This window comes from Mustela nivalis, assembly GCF_964662115.1.
Source record: "Mustela nivalis genome assembly, chromosome: 3".
Classification (NCBI taxonomy): Eukaryota; Metazoa; Chordata; class Mammalia; order Carnivora; family Mustelidae; genus Mustela; species Mustela nivalis.
Window position 1 is genome coordinate 64,153,480 of NC_139022.1, and position 20,586 is coordinate 64,174,065.

Consider the following 20,586-nt stretch of genomic DNA (forward strand, 5'->3'; position numbering starts at 1 on the left):
TTATTTAATTAAAATATTTATATTAATTCTCTTCTATCTATCTTGTCATATCTCTTGTCATATATATCTTGTCATCTCATTTCTTGAATCCAGTTCCAAAAGGGTCTGAAGTACTCTCTGGGAGGCTTCTTAGTATCACCCTCTCCCCACCAGTCATCTTAAATTTTAATCTGCTAGAATAATTTCAGTGCTTTTGTAGGGGTAAAGAGTATCAGTGTTTGCTTCTTATTTAATTAAGGAACAGAAATAATGCTGAAATGTATGAAATATATGATAAGCATGCAACAATTGCTCAATAAATGTCTAAAATAAATTTATTGCAGAGTGGACATACCCCTTCGGACATACCCCTTCTGTTGAAAGTACTCCACTGAGAACGGATTTTTTATCAGTTTTCATTTTCCTTCTTTCTGTAGTCTTTTTCTTTGATCATCTTTCCTGACTCAAATTTTCTTTAATTCCTAGACTGAGAAACTCTGAGCTAGAAAAAAAAAAGCTCAGTTAGACCCTAATTCCTTAGAGGATATTATTCTATTGGTAGCCAAGGGCTCTATTTCTTTGAATATATAATCTCAAAATTACTTTTTTATCTCTTCCATTGTGGTTTCATTAAAAAAAAACCAAGAAAATTATCAGTAGTAATTATTTTCTTTCCAGTGTTTCTTTCAAATTACAGTATACTGTTTCCCAGGTAATGCAATTACTTTATAACAGAGTATTCTCAGTTTCTTCCTCCCATAATCTATAATCTGGCTGTCATTCATTTTACTTTTGTTTATTTATTTGACAGAGAGAGGGACAGATCACAAGTAGGCAGAGCAGCAGGCAGAGAGAGGGGGGAAGCAGGCTCCCTGCTGAGCAAAGAGCCCGATGTGGGGCTCTATCTCAAGACCCTGAGATCATGACCTGAGCCGAAGGCAGAGGCTTTAACCCACTGAGCCACCCAGGCGCCCCAGTAAAAGTTTTCTTAAAATGTAAAAACTCCATGGCTTTTAAGAAACCAGTCTTACGGGGCGCCTGGGTAGTTCAGTGGGTTAAAATAAAATAATACAGTTTACCTTTATTTGTTCTTTTTTTTGTACTATTTCTTTCTTTATATACATCCAAATTTCTGACCTATATAAGTTCTTTCTCTTTGAATAATTTCTTTAACAGTTTTTGCAAGGCAGATCTGCAGAAAACATTTCTCAACCTTTTTTCTGTCTGAGACTGTCTTATTTCTCTTCCACATTTGAAGGGTGATTCTACTGGATACAGAATTTTAGACCAGTGGGTTTTTTCTTTCAACACTGAATATTTCGGCCCACTGTTCTTGCTTGCATTGTTCTTTTTTGTTGTTTAAAAAAATTTTTTTTTATTTAAACTCAACTGGTTAACATATAGTGTATTATTTGTTTCAGGGGTACTGGTCTGTGATTCATCAGTCCCATATAATACCCAGGGCTCATTACAACACATACCCTCCCCAATGTCATCATCCAGTTACTCCATCCTTCCACTCCTCCACCCCTCCAGCAACCCTCAGTTTATTTCCTATGATTAAGAGTCTGTTACATTTTGTCTCCCTCTCTGGTTTTGTCTTGTTTCATGCTTGCATCATTTCTAAGAGAAATGTGACATAATTCTTGTTTTCCTCTGTAATGAAATTCCCACACTACCCTCCCCCACACTTCTTCGAATCCCCCTGTCCCTCATCTGGCTTCTTTCCAGATTTTCTGTTTGTATTTGGTTTTATGCAATTTTAATATCATAGACGTAGGTATTGTTTTTGGTATTTATCCTGCTTGGAGTTCTCTGTACTACTTAGATTTGTGATTTTGTGTCTGTCATTACCTTTGGGAAATTCTCAGCCATTATTACTTGACAGAATTCCTCTGTTCTTTTCTCTTTCATCTTCTTCTGGTATTCACATTTTATACACGTTAAGCCTGTTAAAATTGTCCCACAATTCTCAGATATTCTATTCCATTTTTTCATTCTTTTCTTCTCTTTACATTTATATTTTAGAAGTGTCTATTGACATGTCTTAAAACTATGATTTTTCCCCGCCTTGGCCATGTCCATTCTACCGATGGGTGTATCAAAGGCATTCTTCATTTTTAAAAAAATTTTATTTATTTATTTGAAAGAATGAGAGAGAACACATGTGAGGGGTAGGGGGAGAGGGAGAAAGAGAAGCAGACTCCTTGCTGAGTTGGGAGTCCTGTGTAGGGCTTGATCCCAGGACCCTGAGATCATGACCAGAGCCAAAGGCAGACACTTAGCCAACTGAGCCACCCAGGTACCCGCATTCCTCATTTTTGTTATGTGTTGTTGATTTAGTATTTTCTTTCTTAGAGTTTCCATCTGTCTGCCTACATACTTACTTATTCTTGTATATTGTTGATTTTTCCCAATAAATTCTTAAACGTGTTAATCATAGTTATTTTAAATTCCAAGTCTGATAATTCTGAATTTCTGCGAAACTGAGTCTGTTTCTGATGCTTGATATATCTTCTCAGACCATTTTATTTTGCCTTTTGGTATGGTTGGTAATTTATTGTTCAAAGCTAGACATAATGTATTAGGGAAAAGGAACTTCAGTAGATGAGTGGTTAGTTTCAGGTCTTATGTTTATCTGGCAAGGAATTAGACTGTGTTTACTATTTGCTATAGCTCTGCCATCTAAGGCTAAAATCTCCTCTGTTTAGTTTTGTCTCCCTTACTGTCTTTGAGTTTTTCTAGAAACCTTAAATAGGGTGTGAGTCCTACAGTTCTTCTGCGCTTCCCTGTTATTTTATAGGAACACTAATGATGTGGTAGTAATATGGGGAGGTGTGGGAGGAAATGTTCTATACTACTATCATTAGGTCTTATTCCTTTAGTGAGCCCCAACTGGGCATTTCCCTTTCCTCATGTCAATTAAGCTCTGGTAAAATAGTTTCTTTTATGGGCAGGCCTTATTAAATAGAACAGAGGGTTGAGAATATTTCAAAATGGTTACTTTTCCACTTCCACTCCTGGAAGCAGGAAAGGATTTTTCTCTTTTTTTCACAGGGAGAACCTGGTGGGATTCATGGAAATAAAATTGGGAAACGTTTGGGAGATCTGTCTTTAAGGCTGCACCTCCTATTAATTTTTAATTCTTAAGCTAGTCCGTACTGGCCCTGAGCAGTTGATCACTTATGGTTTAAGGTGTTCCCTCCACAGTACTGCTTTCTACCAACTACTTCTGCACCTGGGCTTTTGCTTCTTCTAAGCCCCAAGCCTCTGTATCTGCCTGTTTGTTTTTCCAGTTTTCAGGACAGTAGTTTGCTCTTTGACCTCATTTCTCTGATAGACTAAGAGAGTTGTTGATTTTTAGTTCAGTTTTTTTTTTTTCTTTTTGTGAGGACGGTAGTGACTCCAAGTTCTTTGTATGTTGGACAAGAAACTAGAAGTTGATGTTATTAGAATGAAGATTTTACTTTAAAGTATGCTTTGTCTCTTAAGCCTTGTATGAATTTCCCTAGAAACAATGTTTCCGGTGAATATTTGAACACAGATGACATTTAGACAGAGATTTTTTTTTATCCCCTTTTGAAATTATCATTGATTTTTTTAAATGCAGAGTATAATCCCATGTAAGCAAGACAGTGAATCTTTGGTGCTTTCTTTTTAAAACTTGATTCAGCTATTAGAAAAGATTTTTTTTTAAAGATTTTATTTATTTATTTATTTGACAGAGAGATTACAAGTAGGCAGAGAGGCAGGCAGAGAGAGAGAGGAGGAAGCAGGCTCCCTGCTGAGCAGAGAGCCCGATGCGGGACTCGATCCCAGGACCCTGAGATCATGACCTGAGCCGAAGGCAGCGGCTTAACCCACTGAGCCACCCAGGTGCCCTAGAAAAGATTTTTTAAATCTTTTTTTTAAAGATTTAAAAAAAAAGACACTTTTCTCCCTCAAAACATGTAGACAGGATGAATAGTGAGGAGAATTTGTGTAGCATGTGTAACTCCCTTCAATGTACTAGATACTCTTCTGTGTGGCTTCAAGGAAGAGTAGAGGTAGGATACCCAAATTATAATATTCCAAGGCTAGTCAGGAAACAGAAAGATGAATGATACGAAATTCATGTATTACATGATGCTATCTAGTCACATCCAGAAGAGCATAAAGATAGTTCACTTCATCCTATCTTGGTAGTGTTGAGATGAGGCATGAAAAGTTGCCTGAAACAGTTGACATGTAATGGGGGCTAAGAGAAAATTCAAGGTAGCAGAATTGCTGGAGATAGAGGGTTTAGTCTATGCTTGTTTTTCTTCTACAGTCAGGAATTAGAGAGCAAGGTAAATTGGGCAAGTTAGGTAGTGTTTCTCCAACTCTACTGATGTGTGGTTTTATTATTTGGTATGATATTTTGTGAAGACATTTGCCCAATAATGTATTTTGAAACCAAATGTAAGCAGTTTTTGAATCTTTTTCTATTATAATGTACTATGAAAGTTGAGAATTAACTATAATAAATTAAGTTTGATTGGTTTTATTATTGCTTTAAATATAAGGATATTTTATGATTTCATAGGTAATAGGAAATTTTCAGAAGTGATAAGCCACTCGTTTTAGCTAATCTCATTTAGTTAGGTCATTTTTCTTCAATTGGTAGGCCATTATATAACTTCATACATATTTTTATTGGATCCTACATATTTTTAGTGTATTTTTTCAGGTTTAAACTACCACTACTTCCTGGTGAAGGTATAATGAACATAATTTTAACTACTACATTAAGATATAGGAATACTATTTGATTAGTAACTATTAGATTATTGCCTCATTCTAGTGTAGTGCTGTAGCATTTGAAATTATCATTACTAGCCAAGGTAAAGCTATTCTAGCATGCATCCAATACATGCTTTCTAAAATGAATGAATACATATACATAGAAGAAAGAATTTTGGGCTCCTTAAAGAAAGTAGTATAGAGAATCTATTTTAGATTACAGAATACAGCACCAAAGCAATTGACATCTTAATTTTCTTTAAAAAAAATCATCTTCTGATTTTGTTTCATAAAATTTGACTTTTAATTATGTTGCTGCTAAAATTACTCTCAAATATTATGCATAGATGATTAAAGACAGTTTTGGAGAGAGCAACACTTCTTAAAATGACCATTAAAATCTATTAAATCATTGCTTTCCCTTGGTATCTCTTTCCTCACTTTCTTTGCCTTCCTTCACAGATATAATGCATTAGCTTTCCAGTTTTGCTATAACAAATTACTATAATTTCCGTAGCTAAAAGCCACACAAATATATTATCTCACAATTCTACAGGTCAGAAGCCCAGTATGATTGTCACCAGACTGAGATCGAGGTATGCATAGGCTATGTTCCTTTTTGGAGACTCTAGGAGAGAATCTATTTATTTCTTATTTGAGTTGTTGGCAGAATTCAGTTCTTTGTAAATACAGGACTGAGGACTTGTTTTCTAACTGGTTGTTAAATGGTTAGCCCACCTTTTAAAGGCTCATTGTCTCCTTCCTCCAGCTTCAAAACCAGGGATGACCATTCAGGGCCATTTCACTTTGCATCCCTTTGTTCGTCTGTGATCTTCTAGTTTTAAAAAATTAAAAGATTAGATTTGGCCAGTTTGGGTAATCCAGGATAATCTCCCCATCTTTGGTCCTTAACCTTAATCATATCTGTATAATTTCTTTTACCATGTAACATAACATATGGATAGTTTTCAGGAGTCAGAATGTGGACGTATTTGGGGAACTATGTTTCTGCCTGCTATAAATTGACTATAAATTGCTATAAATTGATGCCTAACTTTGTTGGATTAATTTTCCTTTTTTGTGTAGAATACCTCTGACTTTTTCCTCCTTGATTCAGTAAATACAAACGAGGTGTTAGGATTCAGTCCAGATAGTGTTGTATCAAGTACAATTCCTATATGGAAATTGTAGGGGAAAACAGATTCTAGAAATACTGAAAAAAGAAAATATGGTTTCAGAGTGCTGCTTTGAAGAAACAGGAGGTCCTTGTATATTTAAAGTTTATATTAACTGGCCCTAATTTTTAGTATTAACATTCATAGTTATTAACATAACAGCAAGAAGTAAGCCAGATTCTCCTACTTTAGTATTAAAACATTTCAGTTATAAAATAAATAAGTACTAGGGATATGATGTACAACATGATGACCACAGTTAATACTGCTGTAGGATACATAGTAAAGTTTGGAAAAGAATAAATGCTGAGAGTTCCCAACACAAAACGAAATTTCTTTCCTTTTTTTTCCTTTTTTCTTTTCTTTCTGTTTTATCTATGTAAGAAGATGGACGTTAGCTGAATCTGTTGTAATCATCTAACTATATATGCAAATGAAACCATTGTGCTATAATGCCTAAAAATTATACAGTGATGTATGTCGATTATTTCTCAATTCAACTGGGTGGGGCACTCAAAGATAGAAAGATACTCATTCAGAGCAATAATAGCCATTTATGTGAATTTTGATAATGGATGACATTATATCATGTGTTTTTTTATTTCTACCTAGATTATTACGAAATATGTATATGAGCTCTTGGAAAAGGACTGTAACTTGAAAAAAATCTCAATTCCAGTAAGTCCAGTTTTTAAAAATAATTAAACTTCCAAATGAAGTAGTTTTGAATTCAGAAGAAACTTTTTATATGAGTTTAACTGTGGTAAGTTTAAACATTAAGGTCCTAATATGTTGATGTTGATACTGCTAATATTAAATGCCTGGCAATGTATCTCAGTTCAGTGTGCACAATGATTTTTTCAAACTAATACTCTTCAATGTAGAGGAAAAAAATACTGATAACCAGTTTTTTTTGTTTTTTTTTAATGATGATGCCTTTAAAAAGGACGACCCCCCGCCTCTTCTAATTTAATTGGTATAACTTATTTTTACTTATTTTTTGAAGTAAACCAGTGTACTTGATGTTGTGGTAGACAGTCACTCTCTCCTTAATTATTTCCTGATTTTTATAATTATATATTTTATTTCCATGTTATTTCCTGTACACATTCCCAAATTCATTCCTCATGCTTCCTGTTTTATAACATTGCTCCGTCCCTTTCTTGTAGAACATTCTTTCCAAATTTTGTACATTTTCCCATTTCAGAGTGAAGGTGTTTGAGATATGTTCTCAGTCTTAAATTCACACAAAAAAATTTTTAATGTAAAACATGATACAATAAAAAAAATGAAGAAACAGTAATGTTATATATGAAACAGTGGCGGTATTAGATTAGATGATCCTTGCTGTTCCTGATAACTGAGTGTATGATATATAAAAATCTGGAAGGCTTTTATGAAGGTAATGAATTTAAGGCACAAAACTTTGCATATAAGTACTTTGTCTAGATGATATTTTGCATGAGATTTTTAAATTCCTTGGGTAATATTCTACTATGAATTAGAGGGTTTGAGGATTTTTTAATAATATTTATCCTCACAAATTAATTCCAAAGTTCAGTATTTAAAAGGAAAATCTATTTTATGTTTAATTTTATATAAATAAGCTCAAATGCTAGGTCACATTGTTAATCATCTATTCATTTATTCAGCAAAAATTTGCTTAAAAGTCTTTTAGGTGCCAGGCACTGTTTCAAGTGCTGGTATGTACTAGTGAATAAAATACTATTCTGTGCAATAGCTAGGCTAATCCTCCTTTATTTGGAAACTTTTCTTCCTTTTATTCAGTCTTTCTTGTTAATTTTCTTTCTTTCAAAGTTTCTGAAGAATTATATTTAAGGAGACTTAGCTTGATTTATTGCTACAACATAGTTAAGACTGAGCCATTTAACTCTTTAATACTTATAGTTACATGGAACTTTTAAACTCATTTCCAGAAGAAATCAGAAGATAATTGGCTGTATGGATTATATTATATGATTAAGTTTCACTAATTTTCTTTATAGAAAGCTTGAGGTTAGGGTTAGGAGGACTTTGTTTTATAGATCTGATTACTTTCCTCTGGTTTAAACTTTAGTCTGTAAAGCTAATAAGCATAGAGAAAACTTTGCATTATATGAGACCAATAGTAAGTATCATGTCCATTTATGGTTAGTAAACATTTCCTGATTTTATAAACTGAAAAGAAACCAAAATTTGTTTTCTTTCAGGAAATTAATATCTCTCCGTAAGTTATCATCACATATTTTATATCACTGTGAAATTTTTTTTCTATAACTATTCATTGTCTCCTGAGTTCTCTTAAATCCCAAAGCTAGCAGTGAAGGTGGTTTTTTATTCTGCCTTGTTTTGTATCACAGTTGTTCTTTTTATTATAGGAATACCTCAAAGTGGTTTGTTTTGTTTTGTTTTGTTTTTCCTGATGAAGAGCTAAGTTTTAGTTTTATGGTTGAACTATTAATAAGGAAAGAAAGACTTCTTTCCTTTTCTTTCTTTTCCTTTTCCTTTCTTTCCTTTTTGCAAATAACAGCACCTGATGGAAACCTATGATTTGATGGTAAAGATCATTATCATGTATGTCTCGTGTTTACTCCCTACCTTACATATATTCTCATGTATAGATTATTCTCAACTCTGATATCTTATACTTGTGTAGAACTTCAGATTACATAAATAAACTTAATAACTTGATTATAAATTTTCATTCATTTTATTCAGCCATATTTAAATGATCATCACAGTTAGTGGGGTTCATGGGTATCCTAAAGTGAATTGTTAACTGCTAAAAATTGTTCTCACTTATCAGTTGGTCTTTGAAGTTGATTGGTTAATAAAGTTAGATGGTGCACTAGGATGACTTTTATATGCATTCCTTAATGAAAGCTCAGTTTAATGAATTAGTGCTGTTTGGAGACAATGGCCTTGGAACAGCCATTTTCAAACTTAATTAAGCTAATGCGGAAAATTATGTTTTATTCATGTAGATATTTTAGTATTTAAACTTAGTACTAACTTTTTACAAAGTAAGTTATAGATAACAGCCTCAGAGTTCTGTGTTAAATTGAGATGAATATAAGCCAATGACCATCCTAAATACTGCCCTTACACCTTAATCATTAATAACTACATTTTTCATTTTCATTATTTTTTTTCCTTGAATATTCTGATGATCTCATGTTTTCAAAGTCAGTTCTTCTATAAAACTTTTATTCATTTATTCATGGCTACCTTAATTTGCAGCCCTTAAATATTTTTGAACAGCATTTTAATATAAAAAACACATTTCATCTTCTGAAAATAAGCACTCTTCCAGTTTTAAAGTGATTACTGTGGAATTTAAGTGCCAACATTCCACTGCTTAAAAAATTGACTCAGTTCCCTGGTAACCGGGGACTTAGTCAGATAGAGAGAAGAAATAGTGAACAGCGCCTACTGCAAAGTCTACAGCTATAGGGTTTTTTTTCTTAATTAAGATAAACAGATGTCCATTTCCATAGCCATTCTAAGATCCATTAAGGCCTCAATGATTTTAAGAGGTAGTTTTATTTGTGCACATTTAGACGTACTCTTTGGTAAATGAATGACTGGAAACCTTTGTGGCCCCTTTTTCATTATACATTGACAGCTTTGTTTTTTAATTTTTCTTTTGTTGTTACCACTTTTGGTTTTTTTTTTTTTTAGATTTTATTTATTTATTTGACAGAGAGATATCACAAGTAGACAGAGAGGCAGGCAGAGAGAGAGAGAGAGAGTGAGGGAAGCAGGCTCCCTGCTGAGAAGAGAGCCCCATGAGGGGCTCCATCCCAGGACGCCAAGATCATGACCCGAGCTGAAGGCGGCGGCTTAACTCACTGACCACCCAGGCGCCCCTCACTTTTGGTTTTTTTTAAAGCCACTTTAACTGAGTGATTCCTCTGTTTTCCCCATTAATCAACTACTTCTTTTCCTCTGAGTTCAGTCATACCTGCTGTTATCATCAAAATTTCCTTACTTCTGGACGTCACATGCAAGAGAAGCTAATGTGATTGTTTCATACTTCATACTTCTAACACTGCATACTAATTACCACTAAGATCGGTTATGCTGGTTTTTTTTTTTTTTTAAGATTTTATTTATTTATTTATTTATTTGACAGACCGAGATCGCAAGTAGGCAGAGAGGCAGGCAGAGAGAGGGGGAAAGCAGGCTTCCTGCTGAGTAGGGAGCCCGATGCGGGGCTCCATCCTAGGACCCTGGGATCATGACCTGAGCCGAAGGCAGAGGCTTTAACCCACTGAGCCACCCAGGTGCCCCAGATCGGTTATGCCGTTTTAATTTCTAGCATTGTGTAGCTCTTTTAAAATTCTTTATAGTTATGTATTATTTTAATCTTCAATATGTGCTTTCTGAACCAGGCAAGTATTGTAACAAGTTAAGAGGACACATTATTTAGTTAAATGCCTTTTATTTAAAGGAGGCCACTGGTGATGCTAGATAACATTCCTTATTATAAAAGTTTATTCATTGCTTTATTTACTGAGTGCCTACAATGTGCCAGCCTCTCTTTTAACCATTGGGAATGTTGCTGGACACAAACAGAAAGACCTGGACACAAACAAGACCTCCTGGTCTTGCATTCTGATGGTGAGAGGGGATGGTTAATAAACAGTTACATAAACATATGTATAAAGTAGAACATACATTAGATTGTGTTACGTGCTGTGAAGGAAAATAAAACTTTCTAGAAAAAGAGTCTAGAAAATTCTTGAGGAGACATTTAAATTTAGGGGTAGACAAGGAAGGCTTCCCTGAGGAAGAGATTTTTTTTTAAGCCCTATGGCTATGCTCTTCTTGCTGAAATAACTGCCCTTTGTGGTATTTAAACAAATGACCACCTATCTATTTGTTTTAGAATTAGAGAAATGTTAATTTTTTTCTCTTCCCAGGAATAGTGACAAGGAACATGTAGAATCCAGGACATTTTGGGGGGGGAGGGTATCTCAAGTTTTTTTTTTTCTATTTTTTTAGTTTCATAATTTTATGAATCTATATTCTTGAAGAAGTGAAGAGCTATTTCATTACAAAGTATATGGACAGAACTTCTCTGTTTGAGTCTGTATGTTACCAGCCATCAAGACTTTAGCTTCTGGCTCTGACATAGCTGCACAGAAGCTTCCATTCCCAGTTACTAGCCACTGCTGATGTGGTACCAAATGCAGGCCATCAGTCATGTAGACAGGTTAGGAAGTTATCTCTTTTTAAGTCTTTTGAGTCTTTCAAGTCTAAAACATAAAATCACCTGGTTTAAACCTAAACATTAAATACAATCAAAATATATATAATATTCATTCCATAAATAAGTACTATATAAAAGTATAAAAATGCTCATCCTGTGAATATTTCGTACATAAAATAAAGTTAGAGGAATACTTAAATAGTATTCCTTCATAAAATAATTGTTACATGAGCCTGTGTTCACATCCTGAATGATGAAAGTTCAAAGATCACTTACATCGAATAGGTGATTGAGTTTTTAAATAGTTTCCTCTCTACCTTTTAAAACCTTAGTAGTATTCTTTACTAATATATGATTTTCTAACAGGTGTATGCTCCTGTTGGGCTTTTCTGTTTTCTATTATAGATGTAATTTACTTCTGTTATAGAATTATAGACTCATTAGCTGTGTGATCTTTGGCAAGTTATTTAAACTCCCTAAGCCTCAATTTCTTCATGTATAAGTGACGATAATAATAATACCACTTTAATGAGATTGTGATTGAGGTAATGTTTTTAGGACATTTAGCATATACTATAAGGACTCAAAAAATCAGTTATTCTTATTTATATTATAATACTAAATATGCACCAATAATATAAGGAGATATATTTCCAGTATTCTTTTGCCATATTACTATCATGTCTTTTATGCTAATCCATTTCATATGTAGTTATTAATGTCTAATGAATATTTCAGTTTTTTAAAGCTTTTTTACTTCTGTAACTCTAGTAGACATTCTATAATTTGTAGTAACCATTAGTTGTTTTCTCATTTATGTCTGTGTCTGATCAGAAAACATGTATTTATTATTTAATTTTTTTTAATTACAGGTAGATGCCACTGAGAGTGAACCAAAGAGTTTTATCTTTATGAGTGAGGATGCTTTGACAAATCCACAGAAACTGATGGTTTTAATTCATGGTAGTGGTGTTGTCAGGGCAGGTCAGTGGGCTAGAAGGCTTATTATAAATGAAGATCTGGACAGTGGCACACAGATACCTTTTATTAAGAGAGCTATGGATGTAAGTGCAATTTCTTTTCTATTTTTTTTGGCATTTTATAGCTCTGTTTTATTATGCATTATAAATTATTTTATCCTGTCTCTTCAAAAGTACATTATAAACATAATTTTATCTTTAAATTGTTTTTTATTTGTAATTCAAGATTATTCATTATTTTACAGTTGGAATGAAAAGCTAAATGGTATTTTATTTAGATAATGTCTTTAAAATGAACATTTTTTATTCTAAATTTGTTATTATTTGAAATATTCCATAATTTATCATTTATCAATATTATTTAAAATACTTACAAAAATATCAAGATTGATTTTGTAAATCTTTGCATACCTAATTTAGTTAAGTTAGAAACTGAAGGAAATCTACTTGAAATTAATTTCTATTCTTTAAAAGAAGAGTTTAAAAAAAAGAGTTGCAGTGACTCAGTGTTTGTCATTTCTTTAAAAACTCTAGAACTTAGAAATAAACTGCTTTAAGCATTAGACAAAGACCTGTAAAATGGTAAATTGAAATATTTACTGAATTACTTTATTTTTACTTGAATTCTACCTTTCTAGAAACTGTTATTTTATGTATGCAAGGTTTTCTTTTCTAGAATAGTAAAATTGAGTTGTTTTGACATATAATTGTTACATCTTAATGTTTGGCTACTTTTTTTTTTAACTGTCTCATTCTTGCATTCTGCAGTGAACAGCCAAATTTTCCAAAGTATAGGTTTCTTTCAAATATGAATAGTTTTTTCAGAAAAAAGTGTTGTCTTGTAAAAGAGATTTCATATAAGAACTTAAAGTTATTTAGGGATGTATCTGTGCATGTGTGCTCTATAAGAGCTATATTGTTACATTTTTGTAATTATACTGGGAGAGGAATTGCTTGATACATTGATGATTTCAAAAGTTAAAGATAGGCTTCCTGCTCTTTTATCCCTGAAATTATAAAATCAAGGCCCAGCCCAGCTCTTAAGAGAATATTTTTGTTAATAGTTTTTGAGGCCCTTAAAGTGCTTCAAGTAGAATTTCTTAGGTTAATTGTGTATTTTTTTCAGTGTTCATGGATTTGTAAAGAACACAAGACATTACTTTTGACTACAAATTTCAAAGAGCAATTTTAGTGGAATTTAAGTAAAATTTAATAGAATTTAAATAAAATAAATTGAAGTTTAGATTGAAGTCACTCACATAAAATATTGTATTATTTAAACATACGTATTTCTGGCTATGAATAGTGAAATGAACTTTCTGACACATTAGTTTGTGGTTATAAGAGATGCTGTCATTGATTAAGAACATTATATATGAAATGTGATCAGAATTCAGTGTATATTTGAAAATACAATTTAGTAAAGAAAATCGTGTGTTCGTACATATGAGGGCTTGGTGAAATACTGTATGTAATTATATTGTTCCTGCTACTAGATTAAGTAAGCCTTTTCTGTTCTAGGATATTTTATTATGTAAGATTTTTCAAGGTGAAAGAGTATGGTAAGTCATGCCAAACAACTATGAACAAACTATCTGTTGATATCCCAAGCAGGAGGAAGAAAGTTTGTCAGTAACTTTAGACTAGTCAGGCATTTTGTTCTTTTAAGTAGAAGTGTAGTGTTTGGAAACTAACAGCATTTCATTGCTTTGACTCTTTTCTGCTTTTCTCAATAATGGCAACTCATGATTCCTAAAAAAAGAAAAGAAAAAAAGTTCGGCTGATTTCCTAGTACTCTAGTATTTAGTGTATTTAGTATTTATGTGTTATGTACTTAAAAGTTTAATTGATATACCTTTTTCTCTTTATTAAAAAAAACTGAATATCACTTTTATTGTGGTAAATTTCTACATGGTGAATATTTTTAAATGGCTATCTCTTTAATCTAGATAAAGTGATTTGTTACTTTGGCTTTGCCGTTTCATGGTGTTTCTTTGGTGGTTCTTCAGAGGCTACTGTGTGTTTATGTGTGGTGGGAGGACACTGATTGTAAAGGGGTGGTATTCTAGGAAGCAGGCAGAGGAAGACTAATTGGGAGGACTAAAGCTATCTATCTCATCCTTACCTTTTAATCAGATTAGCTCTATTTTTATTTTGTGGACTTTGTTCAAAAATTGTATTTAATGAAATGTTTCCAAAATTTAGAAAAGACTGGGAGCATTACCCATTTTTTGTGATCTGTCAGTTTTTGATATCACAACTGAAGTAAATCTGTTATTTCTCAGGATAGACAATATGATCTCTACTCAGTTTTGTTAATAGTATGTCTGTTGTGGCAGCTGTCCCTTGAGCTCACCCACTCTCACTAATAAACATTCCTGCTTTCACAGCTCAAAAAAAAAAAAAATCTGCTATATCTCTTACAGATTTTTAGGAAAAGATTTAAGGTCCTAATATTGGATTCATAGCATTATAAGGTTAAATTAAAACTTTTTCCCATCAGTGGAACCCTGCCTCTGAGGCGACTGTTCTGTAAAAAGTAGGTTTAAATCTATGGAACTACTTCGGTTGAAGCTGGGGTGAGAATTGGAGCAACTTCTACAATGACTCCTGAGATTTCTTCCCTAAACCCTAGGGCTCCATAGCTAACAGTCTGAGAATTAAAGATATTCCAGTCCTTGCATTTTAGATACTTTAGAACTTTATTATAAAAAATGTATTAAGATTTCATGTTGAAGAAATAGTACATATCAGATACATCCCCACAGTACTTCTGAGTGCCATAGCTCATATTTTTAGTGTTTAACAGTCTTCATTGCATAATACATTACTTGGAGTCGGAAACAGTGTATCATATAGCCAAGTACTGATTATTCAGTGTTTGTGCAGTTTGAGAGTTACTCATACGTGTTTTTTCTTTGATCTTTTCTCATGTGTATCTTTTTAGGCATTTCAGTTGGTCTGTAAAATGGGCAAGGAAAGAAAAGTCATTACACTACTTAAAGTCATTTAATTACTAATTGCCGATGTAGAACAAGGGTGCAGAATTTAAGGAGTTGGTAAGTCTCTCAGGGTCGTGCAATATTTGTAGGATCCTGAGAGTGAGTACCTCCTTAAATTTTGCATCATAGGCAGCTTTCTGATCTCTCCCTGTCCAGGCTTTGAATGACTGAGTTGTACTGTCAAAAAGTTTTATGGAGAGTAGTTTGGGAGCCACTGGTCTATACAGTCAAATTTTCCATGCATCAGAATCACTTGAAGAGCTTTTTGAAACACAAATTGCCTTGTCCCAAAACCAGATTTTGATGCAGAAGGTCTGGTTGGAGCCTGAGAATTTACATTTCTAAGACTGTCCCAGGTGATGTTTTGCTCTTAATCTGGATACCACACTAGAACCTCTGGTGTAGGTAACATTCTTTGGGTTGGTTAAGAGTTTATTTATACTTTTCGGGCTCTAGGTATAATGGATAATTTATAACTTGATGGCAATTATATTTAGTATGACAGAAAGTAAGAAGTTCTAGGAATTTTTTTTTATTTTTTTTAATTGACAGAGAAAGAGATCACAAGTAGGCAGAGAGGCAGGCGGAGAAAGGGGGGAAGTAGGCTCCCCGCTGAGCAGAGAGCCCAATGTGGGGCTCCATCCCAGGACCCAGAGACCATGACATGAGCTGAAGGCGGAGGCTTAACCCACTGAGCCACCCAGGTGCCCCTAAGAAATGTTTTATAATAAAATCAGTAGAGGAGTAAAGTTTAAGTTATGAAGACTACTTTCAAAATACTAATAAGTGGTTCATACTCAAAATGATAAAATTTATTGATTTTAATAATTTTGTAAGAAGTCTGATTACTTCACTAAGCCTACCCACATTTTTACTAAGTTCTCATAGCTGGATTATTTAGAAGAGTCTGATGTTTCCATAATTACTTACCTTGAGTATAGCTTTCATATTGTTATATCTAAGTTTAAAGAAATTATACTGTTTTTATCAATGTAATTGATATAGTTTGGGTTCTAAAACATTGTGGACTGAGCTAATTAATATGCATTTCTCCCTTCTGCATACACACGTGCAAGAATAGTGGATAAAACATAGCAACAACAAAAATATTAAGTATCTAGTTATGTGTAAAAGATAGAAAGGGAGGGCGCCTGGGTGGCTCAGTGGGTTGAGCCGCTGCCTTCGGCTCAGGTCATGATCTCAGGGTCCTGGGATCGAGTCCCGCATCAGGCTCTCTGCTCAGCAGGGAGCTTGCTTCCCTCTCTCTCTCTCTACCTGCCTCTCCATCTACTTGTGATCTCTCTCTGTCAAATAAATAAATAAAATCTTTAAAAAAAAAAAAAGATAGAAAGGGAATCTTTAAATACCCAACTACAAGAAAAATACTTAAACCCATGGTGGTAAGTTCCTTGAGAATGTAGCAACCCAAAGGGGATAGCTAATGAGATACATGCCCTAGGTCTACATTACAGCTTTGAGCTTGAGAGGCAAGTGCTAATACCAAGACCCTTGGGTATAGCTAAGCCTGGAAGTTTCTGCCCTTTAGTTTTCAGGAGTAGAAAAATCAGTTCATGGCCCAAAGGTTCAAAGAGGAAGTTTATTTGCTAGAGAGGCAAGGTGGAGTAAATTAACATCCTCCCTTGGGAAATAGAAGCCATAGATCACACTGCAAAGTTGGATTTGGATTTGCAGCCTGAATTTTGACAACCTATGTCAGTGTGGGAATTTTAAACAATGTATATTAATGTAAAAATGGACTTTGGACAGATGAAACTTCTGGGGTACTAGATGAAAGCAAACACAAAATTCCTGGTACCAACACTTTCCTACCCAGGGTAAATCCCTAATGAAGGTGAATTTCTAGTCAGAAACTAATAATTATATGAGGAAATGATTCGTCACAAGGAAGAGTCAGGTGAGGCAACTAACTATCAGACACAGTTGAAGAGAGAATCGGTAAATTAAAACCTAGAGTTGAAGAGTATTGTATACAGAATATAGCAGAGAATCTGAGGAAAAACATTGATATTTTTTTAAATGATAGATAAAGAACATGACTTTTTATCATAAGAATTTCAAAAAATTGATAGGGGAAAAAGTCAAGAATAGAATAAAATCTAATATTTTTGTAGATGTTTCAGAAAAACAATAGGAAAGAAGGGGAGAAGAAGTATGTATTAATTTCTGATAGTAAAGACAGATGTTGAAGTATGGCATAGCTTAAGCAAGACAAATGGAAAGAAATCTACACTTAAAATGTATTAAATTAAAACTGCAGAGCATCAGATGGTACATGCATATAATCTGAAAGTCAAGTAAAATCAAAAGTCATTTATCAAAATAGTGATTATCCTTTGCTAATCCTTCCTCACTTATTCTGTTCCCTAGACATAATCACTCAGTACTTTCTGGTATTACTTGTGTGCTCTCTATCTATATTTTTTAAATTTAATACTGTCTCTTGATCTATCAGTCACTTTCTGTTATGGTAGACAAGAATCTCTTTCCGATTATTGCAGTTTTTTGGATTAAATCAGAAATCAAGCTTTACAATATTACTACTACTGTAAATTTTTTTATGGCTGACTCAGGTACAACCTATGGTTACTTTTCATTCTTGCTGAAGTTTGTTTTCATGGAATTCTTTTTTTTTTTTTCCTATTTTCTTCACAGTAATTGTTAATTCAGCTTTTGATTTATCTCTCAGTAGTGTTTTTAAAGGGTCAGACTTACCAAAGCATCTCATAATTTACTGTTTTTCTCTGGAGAACTCTCTTTTGGAACGCTGTGGACTTTCATTCCAGTCCTGACTGGTCACTTTCTAAGCCTGCCTATCTACCTCTTTTCCTGGGACTCCCCTTAGATGGTCTCCTTATGTTTGAACTCCTGTTTCCTGGATCTAATGAACCCAGCTTTTTGGATATATGCCCTCATTTTGTTGGAGCCATCAAAAAGTGAATACAAGATAAGTTTTTGAAACCTTTTATTTCTGAAAAAAGTGCCTTTATTTTACTTGCTTCCTTTATTTTGATAATTCAGTTAGGCATAGAATTCCAAGTTGAAAATCATTTTCATTCTGAAGTTTGAATGCTTTGTTTCATCGTCTTTTAGCTTCCAGTGTTTTAACTGGAAAGTCTGGTACCAATTCTGACCTTGAATACTTTTGTTCCCTCTGTGTAAGCTTCTTTTCCTTTTGCCTAATGTCAAGAAATTACTCATACTGCTTTTAAGGAATTTCCTGTGCCTTGGTGTTTTTATCTTTTTGTTTCTTTCATTGTGTTGGGCACTTGGTGATTCCCTCTGTACTGTAAACTCATGATTCTCAATTCTTAGAAGATTTTTTGTGTGTGTGTTTTTTTTTTCATTTTAATCTTCTCTTTTTCTAGAATTAGTATCTTGATTTTGGAATTGTGGATTGAGCCTGTAAATGCTTTATCTAATTGCCTGTACTTTCTTATTTTCCATCTATTTTTTGCTCTAGTTTTGTTGTTAGGTTACCTACTTTATCTTTTAACCCTTCTTTAGAATTTTTAAAGTTCTTCTATCATAGTTTGATGGTTTGATAAAGTTCTATCATATTTTGGAATGGAATTGTCTTTCGAATCGTTTTGTAGACTTTTGCATAGTACATCTGATTTGAGTTCTGTGTCTCTCTCCTCTCCTATGGTCTTTTGTCCTTCTAGGCCTTCTCTAGATAAGTTTCTCAAAAGGAAACATCTTTGATCTCTCATAGGGCTATCTGCATAATGTAAGATTATGACCTAGTTTTGGGGTTTTGGGTTTCCTTTTTTAAGGAATGGGATAATTGTACCTAATGTGAACTTTAATGCCTCTGGATAACTGGCATCCCAGTTTCTGAGTTCTTCTGAAATTTTGTGGATAAGTTGACTTTCTTGTAGTCATTATTTCCCTCTGGGCACTTGAGGGTTTTTTTTCCTCTATGGTACAAATCCAATTCTATCAGCTTACAGTCTTCCAATGTCTGTGTCCTCTTTACTCTCCATTCTCATTTGTTTTGTCCTGATGGGTTAACACCACCCTTCTTTACTCAGTAATTTGAGTAATAAATTTTTTTTAACTAAAATTTTAGTGTGATTTGTGGAAGGAATGGAGATAATCAAAATAATTTAGTATAGCATTTTAATTACATGGTTCTTTTTAATCTGGTTATTCCAATGATATTGAGTCACTTTACAATACATAGCTTTTTTTAAACAACATTAAAGCAGTTTTCTGTATAACAAAATTATATGTAAATCTTAGAGGATGACATCCTTATGTAGCAGCATTCATCACACTAGAATATTTTAGGATTTTTTTTTTTAAACCATTGATTATGGGGCAACTAAATTAAAGAATACATAAACTGTTACTTGACTGATATAAATTACAGACTTGAAAAGTTGATTTAGAGCTTTCTAGTTTTTAAATTGTTTGCTTCCCTTTTAATAGCTATACTTACCTTTTCTGTTCTGATGATTCCTCTTTCCTTAATGCATTTGGGATTCCCCCCATTTTTTGACGGGCACATTTTGACAAGCTGAATGATTATAGTATTAGGATTTTTTTTTTTACAAATACGTATGGAACCATTATGGATGGTTGTCTAAAATAGGATGTGGTTTCTTCTTGTTTTTTCTCAGTAATAAAAGTAATAAAATTTTGGTAACACCTTCCTAACTCCTACCTTCAATTCCTAGTCTTCCAGCTATGTATTTCAAGGTCTTAACTGTTAGTGGATAAGTATTTACAAAGTTGGTGACATGGAAATTTTAAGAGGATTCTAGTGGGTGGTGTTGGCTAATAAATGGTAGTAAGAAGTACATATCAGGTTAGGGCATAGTTTTATTTTGGAATATATGGAGCAATGCCATCTAGCAGCTTTTGGGATATTATTTAGTATTTATATAGTACAAGCAGAGTATGGTTTAGCAGGAGATATATGTTTAAGGTCTCAGAAACCTCCAAAATATGGAAAATTTTTTGGACCTTTCAAGTATATCTTTGTTTAAGTGATTTATAAGCTCCATTGCTTTTTTTTTTTTAAATGTAATTCAAAGATTTGTGGATTTAAGAAATTCTCATTAAAATTAAAAGGTGTCATTTCTCAACATATAAGATTGGCAGATAAATTGGTAACAAGTTGTATGATAATAACAAGTTTTAATATTGTTGGAAATGTAATTTGAAGCAATCTTTTTAGTGGCAGTTTAGTTATATCGCCCCAAATTAAATGTGCTTATTAACCTTTGACCCTAAATTGCATTTGTAATAATTTACACTACAGCAGTACACAGTGTATACATACATACAAGCATGTATGTATGTATGTATACTCATCAAAGCGTTTTGTAATAACATAGAAACTTCTAATCACCTAAATATCCACCAGTAGGAGACTATTTGATTAAATAACTGTCTATTCATATCATTAAAAATTATGTAGCTCTTAAGAAGAATGAGTGGTGTGTGTG

At 33.3% G+C, this 20,586-nt stretch overlaps 1 protein-coding gene across 8 annotated transcripts in view; it reads left to right on the plus strand.

Annotated features, from left to right (window-relative positions):
• ARB2A (ARB2 cotranscriptional regulator A) overlaps positions 1-20,586 on the plus strand; it is a 424,835-nt gene that overhangs the window by 110,028 nt on the left and 294,221 nt on the right. For 7 of the 8 annotated variants that reach the window (XM_082723963.1, XM_082723964.1, XM_082723966.1 and 4 more), the window contains 2 exons: positions 6,528-6,593; positions 12,003-12,194. In XM_082723963.1, coding sequence (XP_082580089.1) covers positions 6,528-6,593; positions 12,003-12,194 — 258 coding nt within the window. The remainder of the gene's footprint in view (positions 1-6,527; positions 6,594-12,002; positions 12,195-20,586) is intronic. The other variant, XM_082723967.1, reaches the window with a different exon arrangement.